Genomic DNA, 13,393 nt, shown 5'->3' with positions numbered 1-13,393 from the left:
ATTTGAAAAACTTTAATTCTATTTGTGAAAATGAAAAAGGGCAATTTCACTGCCTTTTCTTCACATGCAGACCACAGGTCCAGATCCAAAACCACTGTAACGTTACCTAGAGCTCTCAAATCTGGACTAGATTATTCCTCGAAGCCTTTTTTTATTTCGTGAAAGATCTGGACCTGATCTCTAGGTGTAGTGGTTTTGTGTCTGGACCTGGTCTAATGTGGCCTGCATGTGGAGAAAAAGCAGTGAAATTGTCCTTTTTTCATTTTCACAAAAAAAACTGCCGAATCGTAAGCTAACTTCAGCGTCGTTGCCGTGTGAGAGGCGTGTAATACAAACTCCTCTGATGAGGGGCGGAGCTAGGGTTTTAGAACTACCGAAGAAAAACGAACAGGGAACTCTGTTAAAAATGTCTGATTATTTGGATTTTTATATTGTATTTAGTAGATTAATTTGGAGAAAGTTGTCTGCTGTTTTTAAGATATTTCTAAGCTGCTTCTCCACACTGCTGTGGATCACAATGCTGGTACTGAAATGTGAAAATGTAATTTTGTTGGCATAAAGTGAGTCAAATTTAAATAGAATACATCTCGAAATGCTAAAGAAAATACCCTGTAAAATACCCACTGTGGCAAAATTTCAGTTTCAGGCTGTAAAATCCCCCAGGTCCCTAAGCTTCCCCAAATTCCCAGGGAAAATAAAGCCCTGTTTCTGATTTTACTGTACTGTTTGTTGTGTCAAAATGTTTTAATGCATGACAGCTAGCGCCACCAGCTCCATATTAAAGCATCAGTAATGAGCCATTAATAAAGTATAATGCTCTGAAAGTGGCCATTTTGCATGAGTCAATTTACTTTTGATACTTCAGAATATATTTGCTTATAGTACCTCTAGTTTTATTTGTTACTTAAATGTTAGTAGCAGGACTTGTAATAGGGTATTTTTACAACAAGGCATTGCAGGATCTGAGTACTTCTTCCACAACTGATGGTGACAATGTGACAACTGACCGTAAAAGGAGACCTAATGCAGCTTTAACCATAGGCGTCTTTCCCAGAGGACATTTTGATATGTCAAAGTACGAAAAGCACAGGTGTAATATATAAAATTGTGCACACTGGCTCACTTCTCATTAGAGGCCATAAGCTAGTCTAGCCTCACTAAATTTTTGCCTAAAACCAGAGTAACTACACAGACATCACTAATTAATGTGGTTTATACTGTCTATACACAGGTTTAAGCATGATTTAAGAAAAATCTTTTCAAAACCAAAAAGAAACCATTTTGAGATGCTTTGTTTGGGAAAATCAAAAACAGCAAAGACATGCTCTTCATTTCCATTAAGACTTTAATATTGTCAACCTCTAACACAATCCTGCTAAGAAACTGCATTGAAGGACAGAAAAGGTGAAAAGTATGCTCAGAACAGTGAGTCCATACAGCTGCATATTTTAACTAATGGACACACGTTTGCAATTACTGAACATGGTTTAGGAAAGGTTTTCAAAACAAACTCACAAAATGACAAATCTTCAGTAGCCAACATCAAAAAGTCAAATCACATAGGGCATGATAAATAATGGATATATTGTACGGAAGTGCAAGAACACCTACAGTCAATTTTTACCAATTGTGGGAAGTTGGGGCATCGTCGAGAGTGACAATCTCCACAGTGCAGGGGCAAAAAAAAAATAGCTGGAAACAATAAAAGGGGTAAAAAAGGAAACTTAAGAAAGAAGTTAAAAACACACAGATTGAATAATGCGGCTATGCAATTTTGAACAGTGGAGACAGGATTATTTTTGTCTAAAAAGACTGGACAGACAGAAACCTGTAAAGTCGTTCTGTAATTTAAGCTGTATATTCCTCACAACACACTCATCATAACACAACATCATCTGTTTAAATGATGTATGGAATGACAGTAGATCAGAGTAAGGGATGGTTCAGACCAAAAGAAATTAATATTTAAAATAAAGCTATCATATCTGGTAGAGGGTGACTTGTGGTAACATGGTACTCTCAGCTCAGACAATGAAAATGCATCCAGTTCTGAGAAAACAATAAAAAAGAAAAAGAAATAAAAGTGCTTCACCGCCATTAGATTCTCTAATATAACCAGTTATCACAATTACGTCACTATTTATTATATTTACACAGAAATATTTGCAACATTATGTTTTGTGATCTTCAGTGTCCTCCTTTTAAGTACACTTGAATATAAAATAAACATTTGATTTCCATCAACCGCACAGTCCTTACACTCATATCATCAACAGAGATGAATACAATGACAGATTTTAGTATTTGCAGTTTTAGCGTTCCCCGCTTCACGCATTTCATTTTGTGCCACATGTACATACGCACTGAGGCACTCTTATTGCTGTCTTTTATACATCTACACTCCCAACACATGAAATACTAAAATAACCTAAATCAAGATTAAAGCTATGATCAGTACATTTAAAAGGAAACCAGGAAGACAAAAACACCTCGCATTTCCTTTCACTTCACTAATCATCCAGCCAGTAGAATCAGCACACAGCTCAGTGACAACTTGGAGCACAGCTCTGCTGCTCTTAAATCAACCTCGACTGTTTAAATGGTGCGTCTCGACATTTACTTTGAAAGCACAACTGTTAGAGGCGATCCAAGCATCATTAAGAGCACAAACTTTAGGCTCTTGTGTGCTTGGGTGGAGAATGAAAATAGACTTGATAGCACATTTTATCTTAAACTTAAGCATTAGAGTCATTCTTGGAGTCAATATGATTTCATTATATTAGGATCTTGCTCTCAATTACATGATAAACAGCTACACTCTTTACAGAGACAGTTTCAGCTTGAACATGCCCCCTTCACAAATACAAAAGAAAATGCATCTGCCACCCATATATCGGGGGGTGGTTTTGCGGGGGGTCTAGAGGATAGGATTATTGGGTTTTCCCTCTAAAAACAAAAGTAACTTCTGTTGTAATAAACACTATAGAATGTGAACAGGATCAATTTACAGTGTAGTAGAGAAACTCTACATGTAACTTCCTCGTCCAAACAAGTGGATTTAGTGTTAAGTTATTCTTCAAAATTGATTGTTGAAGAAAAAAAAAAAAACCCAATGTGAATACCCCCCCCCCATTATTAGCAAAAGTGCTGTTGGTATTTTTTTAATTTATTTCATTATTCCATTGGTACTTACAGATTTGTTTGGTGCCTCTATTTTTGTTCATATAGCATTCACTATGCTATCATATGAAATAAAGATATATTCTTTTAAAATGAATGTGGTACACACAGAAATGCCATTATTAACTGTCATTCTTATAGTAAAAAACTTTTTTTTTTAAAAAGCTTGTCGTCTGCAGCTATTTAAAGACCCAGAATCAGAAAAATCGGTCACCACAACAGACGTTACCAGGCCAATATATGAGGAGAGGCATAATCATAATGACCTTTCACGTCTCTTCACCACTACCATGTATTATATAGGGGGATCGGTGGAATATCAGGGTAAAAGAAAAAAGAAAATCACGAGATTTTGAACTAGTCAAGTGCAAAAATGAAAAAAGGCTAATATGTAGGTATAGTTGTTTCACTTCAGAAATTAAAGTAGCACCGCAAATCACCATAAATTCAAAGGCAAACTCTGTATCATGTCTTAGTGTTTGTGACATTTATTATTTTATATCAGTCCAAAAATTATTGTTTTTACTTCCTCTTCTTTGTCAGAACCACTGAATCCCGTGCATTTATGCACCTGATGTGGTCTGAAACTGGTACAATGAATATTTACTGTGTGAACTATTTAAAAAGTTGGGTATGACTAAACTTTGACTTACAGTGTTGCTGTGCTGGTGAAGCTGCAATACATTCATGGCTAATATAATCAGAATCCAGAATGCACAACAAAAACAAAACACATAAATGACATGTTAGCTTACTATATCTAAGCAAACCATGGTTATTGTAAGACATCACCTGGATGAATTACGCCTTTGAAAGTAAAGAAAAATGCATAATGACATTACCAGAATAACCTGTTGCCAAATGCAACTCAAAAGGTGATACCAAAGAACAGGCAGTAGACAAAGATCAAGATAAACATCAGTGTGTGAGAGGCAGTGAGAGAGAGAACGCTGAACACTAATCAGCTACGATGTTACAACAATGCTACGATGTGCATTGCATCTACGTTGAGGGTGAAGTCCAGATGCCCTTCATCCTGAGCAAATCACTGCTGGAAAAGGGGAGCCAAGTGGGGTGATCAGTTCAAGTTATGGACTTAGATAGGTTGATGTCAGGCTTGATTCCCTATTTTAGCTGATGTAAGGTAGTTTACCTCTTCTCATTTGTACACCACGGAGGAAAACGGGCTGACTCGGCTGGGATCAGAAGATGTCCGGGCACATGTCCCATTTGCCTTGTTCCTTCGCCTCCCAGTAACCGCCCTTGTAGACGTGCAAGGTCTCTCCGGATACGGGGTCGTCTAACTTCTCAAACCACAGTGCTTGGTAGTTTTCTTGATGGGGGGCTAAATGAAGAGAAAGAAAATCTTTTACCAAGAAGAAAATTCAAAGGGACCCTAGGTGAGGTTTGGGAAGCCACTGAGCCATGACAACACATCATGCTTAAAATAAGCTGACATGCTCTCAGATGGTTGACTAAGAGATAGAGGTATTTAATGTTTCCGATCGCTTGGTCTTCAGATGCACCTTATTCAAACCGAAAACAAAACAAAGGAGGCGGGTTATAGATGAGTGCTCAATGAAACCACCAATTTTCTCCTCTGCCATGTGGAGAGAATAAGGCTCACAACTGGGACCACAAGACCACAGTATACTGATCAATGACTACTCTAAAATACTCAAGTATTATGTTTGTACCAATTCTACAGTCAGCTACAGTCTTCTATAGGGTTCCCTAAAGACTACCAACACAAATCTAAATAACAAAAAGACAAAAAAAACAGGGGATGATATCAGAGCAACGCTGATACGATTACTTGCTTTTGACTTGAGCTCCATAAGGACCTTCCTTGCCTTCCACTAAGTTGCAAAGGATGTAAAGAGGATATGATAAAAAATGAACAGGAGTTCTTTATCTAGATTCAATTCAATTACTTGAATTTGAATAAAAATTCACACTGTATGTTTTACGTCATGATCAGAATACTTGCTTAGATAAGGGAAGAGTGATGGTCCATAAGGGGCTGAAAATAGAAGAATTACGGATGAATCTTTGCGAGTTAGGACATAAAAGATTGGGTATGATATGAAGACACAAAGAAGAACAGAGAGTGAAATGTAAGGGGCTACTTGCATGCAACAGGTGTATGAGGGGAAGAGTCCTCTGTGTCAGCTGAACACCAGCACAAAAAAAAGAGATGTAAATCCACAACTCAATCCAAAATTCACACATAATGCATGTTTATGTTCATTTTAGAAGTGTTGTGTGTAGCATCTTAAACCAACTCGGCGTGTCAAAAACACTGACAGCCAAATATACTAACTATAAACAAAACGGCAATAGACAGGACAGGTTTTGACATCTAACACATACACACAAAGAGGATCTCAGCTTCTTAGCTGTAAGATTTTTCTTGCCATCGTTGTCTGCACTAAACTGCCCTCTTCCCATTTGTGCCGCAAAGCAATTTCATTTTGTTGGCGTAAAACTAACAGGCGATTTTATCTGACTTGGTGGCAGTGTAGAGGCTGATGAAAAATATAGTGAAGTCAAACCGGTATTGAGTAGTCTGTGGCCTCTTTCAACCTGTACAGTTGAAGATGCCTAGAGGGGGAGTCTTGGGTGTTTAGTTCCAAACAGCATGTAACAAAAATCTAGTTTATTTCTCCACAAATTACACTTGTTTCAGTTACTCTGACACCACTAGTATTGAGAAACAAGGCATTTTTCACTCACTGCTCTGTTAAAATGCTACACAAAGCACATTTAAAAGTAAATATTATGTAAAGCTGGGAAGTGATACTTGCTTTCATCAGAAACCTCATTTGCTTCTGTGCCAGACTCCCCTGCATCAGCTAAATGGAACAGAAATGGATTAAGGGATGGAAAAAGGTGAATGATGTGAATGAGTGATGCATGATGATGAAGATATTTAGCACCTTCATATCTCTCTCTCTCTCACACACACACACACACACACACACACACACACACACAGTGTCTTTGCATCTAGAGTTGCTATATAGTGTAGATCAAGGGTGGGGAAAGACTATAAGAAGAGTACTTGCTTTTTAAGGGTGAATCATTGATTGAATCCTCAGTGACTGCTTAGGGTTGAGACAGAGACAGGTAGACAAGGTATTCCAAGACAGACAAAGTGGACAAAAAGATGAATGGATAGAAAAACACTGGACATAAACACAAGACAAATAGATAAACTCCAAAACAAAGCTGATTTCCTTCTATTTTTTTTTTACCTTCCTCAGGTGTGCTGGCTGTGACAGCCTCCCTCTCCCTTTCTCGACGGGTGGTGCGCTGTTTCTCTTCTAGCCTCTGTTTCTCTGCGTTGGCCTCATCCCAACGGCCGTCCTCCATTAACCTTTGGTCAGGGCGTCGTCGACTGTCTGTTGGCGCCACTCCCTCTTCAAATTCATTGAGTGTCAAGGCCAGTGAGGAGAAGTAGTACATGTTTTCTGCTCCCTCTCTGTAAAGTCATCACCATGAAAGATCAGTGGCACAAAGCTACAATAATTTACACGCTGCCCTACCTCTATAGTTCCATTTGTTTAAAAGCACTTTCAACTTTCCCAATACTACCAATCTTCTTTAAAACTGTAACTCACGGTAAAGGGTTCTTTGTCCAGATTTCTTTGGCTTTGAGGGTCTGATAGACAGTCCTTTGTTTGCCTTCAGTGCCGTTCTCGCCTTTACTGCTCTGCATTACCCTGGAAAACTCCATCTTCTCATCCCACGTACCTGATAGCACGTAATGGGCCTTCCCATCCTTATCCGTTACTACTCCCGTTACCTGAGAGACAAACACAGATTTCCAGTTAAGAGTGTACCCAAAGAGACTACGGTAGGAAATGCATAATTTTACCAAAGCATATTTGACATTTATTTATTTATTATTTAACAAACTGTTTGGAAAGTGTTTGTCGTGTTCTGACCATAAAGAAACTTTCAATCAGGAGCAAAAATCAGCCTTTAAACTTGAAAGAAATAATGATTTGACATTTATTGTGATAATTATCGATATCGAATTACATTAAATTTTTTTAATCGCGATAACATTTTTGGCCATATCGCTCAGCCCTAAGTACACCTTTACAATCTAGTGCAATTATACACACACACACACACACACACACACACACACACACACACACACACACACCAGCTCTGCCATAAATTCTACTTTATTTAAAAAAAATAAACAAACGCGTCTTCCTGTAAAGAAGCATATCCGCTCTGGCTATACACACAGTAAGTGCTATTTAATAAAAAAGAACAATATAAAGAAAAAGAACCACCTTTCTTGGTACATCTCTGGAGAAGTAACTGTAGGGAGCAAACTTGAGGTGGCAGCGATCTCCTGTCCTGTGGTTCACCACATCTATCTCACCTGACTGGAAGGGGACAAAAAGGAAGAGACAAAATATTTTGTTGTTGAAGACTTAAAGGATAAAACTAGAAAAATGATAAGCAAAAGGTTTTATAAGGACATCTCTGTCATTTATCTATCCTCAAGTAGTTGGTATTGGTATTAAGGCTTGGTCAGCTTTAAATTTACCTGGTCAATCCATAATTTTCCAACAATGATGTTGTGTACTGTTGTAGTCACTTTCTTCCAAGAGTAGTGATTGTTGCTTTTCTCAAATATACACTGGATAGAACCTAGGGATAGAGAGGGAACAATGTTAGAGCTGGCAGTGGTCATTTTTAACCTGCCCACCCAAAATATAAACATTATATTCTATGTTATAGTACATACTAAGGTTCATAGGATAGTGAGCAGGGGGAAAAAGGTTATTTTAAAGATCTACGCAGTGACAGCCACATTGGTGACCTATGCACTGACTAACTGTGGAAAAACTAGCATGACTGTAAGCAGCAGTCACACCAGTATTAGCAGGGTGGCACTTTATTGTACGCTGTAATGAAAGGTAAGATTGCTGGAGCTTGCCAGACTAGCTAGTTGTGTCCTCATTTTACAAGTAAAAAAATAAATAAAAATAACTAGAACTCACACTAAACTCCCAGCCATACTATATCTCCTCTGTTCTGCTTTTATCCTTTCAGCTACACAAACAGACGTGCTCAGAAATGCACACAATCCATTTTCCCCAATTAAAAATTATGACTAGTGAGGGGTCAATTCTGCTAGCTCTCTTTTACTGTTCATATTCTGAAGCTCCAGGTTCAACAAGATTAACCCAAACATGAAGTCAAAACATTTCACCCTCCTGCATTCAAACTAACATACTTTTTTCACACTGACTCAAAATATGTACTCTTCAGGCCTGCAATTCAGCCTGCATGCACTCACCCAAAGGCATGATAGAGAGATATTTCCCTCGAAACTTGCTGGCCAGGGTAATTTCTTGTCTGAGGCTCCAGCCCTTTTCAGAGATGGCATGGTGAGCTGCAGCAGGTGGGTGGTGGCTCACCTGAGAAGAGACGAGAGAAGTGAAGAGATAAAGTCAAGATTTGATCATCACAATTATGCGATGGCTTGGAACTACTCAAGCGAACAAACATGCTCAACATGCCGAACTTGTTTAATTTTCAGAACTGGAATCTGATCCTGTAGTGAAACCGATACATTTCAGTCTGAACAGAACCAACCATAGTCTGCATAAGTCACGTGTTCCATGTGTGGTGCTTCCTTTTCACAGTAGGTTACAATTTACAATGATTTCCAGTGTTGTTTTCGACATACCTGTTCACAGAGGGAGCGGTACCCACACTCTTTTAGCCGGTCAAGCTCAAACGTTTCTCCCAGCAGAGGATTGAAGGGTTTTCCTGTGCGGTAAACAGTGGTGGAGTAGGAAGAGACCGTGAAAGCGGCCACATAACACATCTGCTCTAGAGAGCTCTGACACTTAGCAGCCTTATCCAGCAGGTCGTAGTACTCCAAGTCTTCAGACAGACGTTGCAGCATTGAGAGAGGCTCATTGAAATTCACCTAGTAGGTACAAAAGGCACAGAGAGAAGAAGTCCGATTACTTCTGATTACTCTTACGAGGAAAGGCCACTTGGATACCAACAAGAGCACATGTTTATTACAGGCATTGGTATCTTTGAGAGCTCCTTTCCAATGCAGTTCTTCATGATGCTCCACAGATTGAGGTAATAGTTGGGCTTGTCGGGGATGCGAGTCCGTCTTTGTCGAACTGACTCTAGCTCAAGGGACTGTGGAGACTCTGGATTGGATGCCAAAGACTGTTCATCAAACTGGTAGAGGAGAAGGAAAACAGCCTTAAGGGTCAGGTGACTGTGGCATGTTGACAAGCAGAGAAGAAGACAAGTCAATACAAACTGTACACACATTTATCGACTGATCGTCCATTCCTGTCTCATTGCTGATCCCACTAACATTGCTGCCAGATCTCCTGGTGGAAAGATAAACAAGAAAGCATAAACTTAAAAACAAAAAAATCAGTACACAAGGAGAGAAAATTTCAAGGTTGAGATAAATAAATAAAAATCACTGACATCTGAAAAAGACAGACAATTAATAACCTGTGATACTTGGGGTCAGCAGGGACAGTAATAAACTCTGCTGGGTCTTCCATAGCATCAAAGAACTCATTGTCATCGTCCTCATCACTGGCATCACCTTTTCCTGAAACGCCTGCTACAGTCAAGAGAGAACGTGAAAGAATAAGTGACTAAATGGCTCAACTGACCTCAGCTGACTGGCGCAGGTACATGGCATGGTGAACAGTTCAGTTGGGGTTGAGAGTTGTACCTTTGTTACCTAAAGCCGGATTGCTGAATGAAGGGGGCAGAACTGTAGCTCCTCTGAAAGCTCTTTCCAAGTGGTTGTGCTGTTTGGCCAGCTGCTCCAGAGTCTCCTCCAGCCGTATCCTCTGGTCTCTTTCAACCTGTAAGGCCTTCTGCCAGCGCTTACTGTGGCTCTGGGCCAGGGACAGGAAGTCTCTACATGCCTTGGGGAGAATACAAAAACAAGAGCAATACATCAGCAGAAGAGTCAACAACAATGATGTGCATTCCTCAGCAATTAACACTTGGGGTGACTTACATTAATCATAGCATTAGATGTGATTCTGAAAAGAGTGGCTCTCTCTGTAACTTGTCTAATCTTTTCCCCCATGTCCCCTCCGATACGAATCCCCTCCAGTTCTGACAAAGACCTGTGTGTGTGGAAGAAAGGAATGAATGAAGGAAGAAACAAATAAACAGGCACACAAAACAAAAAAATACAATCACCCTCATTTTCTTTGGATATTATTGTTTTTTTCCCTAAAGTAATCAAACCGCAAAGTCTGATGACCAATACCTTTGGAGGGCAGACCCATGCTTGACAATAAGATCGTTGCAGGTGGTGAGGTCCTCCACCTTACTGTTGAGTGTGCGTAGTGTGGACTGGACTTCCGAGTTACGGCAGCCTCCACCCTGTCCTGAGGACGGGGGCACTGCAGGACAATCGTCACCCGAGTCATCTGAGGCAGACAACAGAGAATATAATATGACCAAAAACGAAGACATCTTATGAGAAAATGCTTCACACCCAGAGAAATACATGTTTGTGCCTGGCATAGGTGCTGCTGCATACACTGTTTAGATTTCCCTATGAATTCTCATATTCTGTCTCTAGCATTCTCCAACATATTTGTTTTCCCTCTCACCAGATTCAGCCTGCATGTGGACGGCCTTAGCCTTGGCGAGCTCCAGAGCAGTGATCCATCGTTGGCGCTCTACTTCGGAGTTGGCCTTCAAGTGGTAGGTCTGCGCCCCTCCGTTGGAAATGACAAAATTGCAGTAGTCCTCCACTGCAATATTGGCTGTGGCCAAGTTGATGGTGCCTCGGCATGTGTGACCCATCTCTGCCTGGGTCCTGAGGACGAAACAGAGTGAAGTCAAGAATATCAGTTGTGGAGTTTCCAAACCCCCGTTTGGTGAAGTAAATGTTTTTTTTGTAAGGCAATTGTATATTTCCTCAAAATTGCGAGTACTGTGGGTTACTGCTTATGAAATTCAAAAGTTAACAACCTAAGGGATGGGTGGTACCTGCCCCCTCCATTAGGCACCACTTTGGCTTTCTGTTGAGCCAGGACAAAACCCTCTAAATTCATTACATATCATTGCAAAGTCCGTCATATTCATGTAACTTACCTATAATAAGACAGCAGTCCATTGCTCAGAACAAACCAGCGTCTCTGGTAGCCTTTAATGTAGTTAGTCCATTTGAAGAGCCAACCCTTGTAAGTGTCTCCAGGGGTTGGAGTAGGGGGCTTAGGCTCCGACATCACAACAGGCTGTGGTTTCACTGGGTGAAGTTAGAGCCTGTGGGAAATAATAAATAAAACTAGTTAAGATTTGTATTTGTGTTGATATTTCAAAGTACATTTGTCGCATGAAATCTATGCACAAAAAGGTATTTTGGTTGCTACAGACACTCCATCAAAGACTACATTGGCTTGTTAGTGTCAACACGTTTTGACTAGATTCATAAGTTCAGAGTATCATCCTATTATGACATAATTAATACGTTAGCTTTATAAAGGCGCAATGGTGTGTTAGTTTAACTTTCTAGTTCTCGAAAATGGAAGAAAATGATTAACATCAACAAATATTACTTACCTTATAAATCATTTAGTGGACGTTAAATCTACACATAAATAGTAACCTCTCAACGCTGCCTGCACTTGGTCACGTTGGTGACCGTTTGACAATGTTGTTTCACGCCTATGAACACCTATGAACGTTAGCTAGGTAACGTTAACGTTAGTTGAACCTATAGTAGCCCCCAAAAATGAATTAACTTAGCACACCGGGCTGTTTCTATAATGCCGCTGTGCTATTTAGCTCGGATTCAACGTGAACGAGGAAACGGCAACATACGTTAACTTAACAACAAATGATGGCGTGCTGACATGACTCCTACAGAAACTTAACGTTAATAATATGTTTAGCTAACGTTTAACGTTACTGCACTGTAACGGCAACTCTGAAATACTCAGAAAACACAGCTCACTACCGATAACAGTCATCTTAACCTACCAGTTATTTTCCAGGATGGCATACAAGTGTCAAGTAAACATAGCCGGGATATCGTAAGGTACTTCGAGGAACAAGAAACCAGTTCCAAATATTCAAAGCTACTTAAAACAGTGTCCGTCACTAAGCTCGCTGCTAGCTAAACAGGAAGCTGTCACACAGCATGACACGTCGTAGACGATGCTAAAGATCATTTATTAGCTGTACAACTCTCCGTTTATTTGTCAGATATTTTAAGTGACATTAAGACATGGTCATTTTCGTGACACTTACCCTTTCCGCGCAAGACTTTAGCTATGAATGGCGTGCATGTCGTGTTGAATGAAGCGATGTCAGCTCGCTAGTGTTAGCTTTGCTAACCACTTTCAAGCACAATACTTTGCTACAGGTTGTGCAACAAAAAAACGTTCGTTGAGCCCCGTTGCCGTCAACGTTAGTTCCGCTGAGGACAGGCACGATCTCAGACAAAACAAAAGAAAAAACAACTTGCAGGCTTAGCAAAATTAAAAAAAATTATCAAATAATTCTCATACTGAGTCTTGATGGTTATTTGATCATCTGAACGAATGTGCGAATTTGTTCGGTAGTAGTAAAACAATTACTTAATGTATCAATAATTTAATAACAATAAAGTTGCCTGCTCAATATCAACACTATTTTTTTAAGAAAAAGTAAATGCTTCATGTTTTAGTTACAATTTAATTTTATTAAAAATAAAATAATGAATCCTTGTCTTTTAAATTGAGGGGGACGCCCTGCAAGTAATCGGTTATCACCCATCATTTCTATGTGAGGGCTGACATCTATTGTTCAAAAAAATCCAGCCTATTTCAGACCGTGTCTAATGTAAACTGTGAGCTGCACATTAACGTCTCTCTAATTTGCTGTTGGTTAACTTTATTCAAAGGCCAACAATGACATTATTATATGCAACTTGTGATCATAAAGCAACACTATCACTTCCTGTAAAAAACAAACAAAAAACAACCAAATTGTGTATTCATGTATAATGTTTAACATAACTATTATAAAACTATACTGGAAATGTTCATCTTCTGGGTGTTTTCCCACTGTTTTAATTTTTGCCAGTTTGTTGTAAAACCACAAGTTAAAAAAGCCAAATACAATTTGTCAACTCTTCCTTAATATCAGAAACCAAATGCATGTGAACTTTCTTTGGATAAAT

At 39.4% G+C, this 13,393-nt stretch overlaps 1 protein-coding gene across 14 annotated transcripts; it reads right to left on the bottom strand.

Moving 5' to 3' along the window:
- Positions 1-1,327: 1,327 nt before the first annotated feature.
- On the bottom strand, positions 1,328-12,637 carry LOC123969583 (oxysterol-binding protein 1-like). Of its 14 annotated transcripts, none has more exons than XM_046047126.1 (20): positions 12,481-12,637; positions 11,323-11,493; positions 10,836-11,044; positions 10,487-10,649; positions 10,229-10,340; positions 9,935-10,133; positions 9,706-9,820; positions 9,512-9,575; positions 9,250-9,417; positions 8,903-9,148; positions 8,510-8,630; positions 7,754-7,857; positions 7,494-7,589; positions 6,804-6,988; positions 6,438-6,664; positions 6,249-6,287; positions 5,988-6,035; positions 5,314-5,352; positions 4,334-4,525; positions 1,328-4,231 (listed from the first exon to the last, which is right to left on the bottom strand). In XM_046047126.1, exons 2-19 carry the CDS (start codon positions 11,454-11,456, stop codon positions 4,383-4,385), a joined length of 2,412 nt encoding a protein of 803 aa, XP_045903082.1. In that variant the 5' UTR covers positions 11,457-11,493; positions 12,481-12,637; the 3' UTR covers positions 1,328-4,231; positions 4,334-4,382. The 14 variants fall into 14 exon arrangements, with proteins under 14 accessions (XP_045903082.1, XP_045903085.1, XP_045903081.1 ...); XM_046047129.1 differs by having other exon boundaries at positions 1,328-4,228; XM_046047125.1 differs by having other exon boundaries at positions 1,328-4,525.
- Positions 12,638-13,393: the final 756 nt, after the last annotated feature.

Source organism: Micropterus dolomieu, linkage group LG04 (assembly GCF_021292245.1).
Source record: "Micropterus dolomieu isolate WLL.071019.BEF.003 ecotype Adirondacks linkage group LG04, ASM2129224v1, whole genome shotgun sequence".
Classification (NCBI taxonomy): Eukaryota; Metazoa; Chordata; class Actinopteri; order Centrarchiformes; family Centrarchidae; genus Micropterus; species Micropterus dolomieu.
This window is presented reverse-complemented; position numbering and strand designations above follow the sequence as displayed.

Coding starts and splice junctions, on each gene's coding strand:
- LOC123969583 (XM_046047125.1), bottom strand. CDS start 11,456: ATGTCGGAGCCTAAGCCCCCTACTCCAACCCCTGGAGACACTTACAAG. Junction 9,149..9,249: donor TCTCAAAGATACCAATGCCT/GTAATAAACATG, acceptor TGTACCTACTAG/GTGAATTTCAATGAGCCTCT. Junction 6,989..7,493: donor CCAGAGATGTACCAAGAAAG/GTGGTTCTTTTT, acceptor TTTGTCTCTCAG/GTAACGGGAGTAGTAACGGA.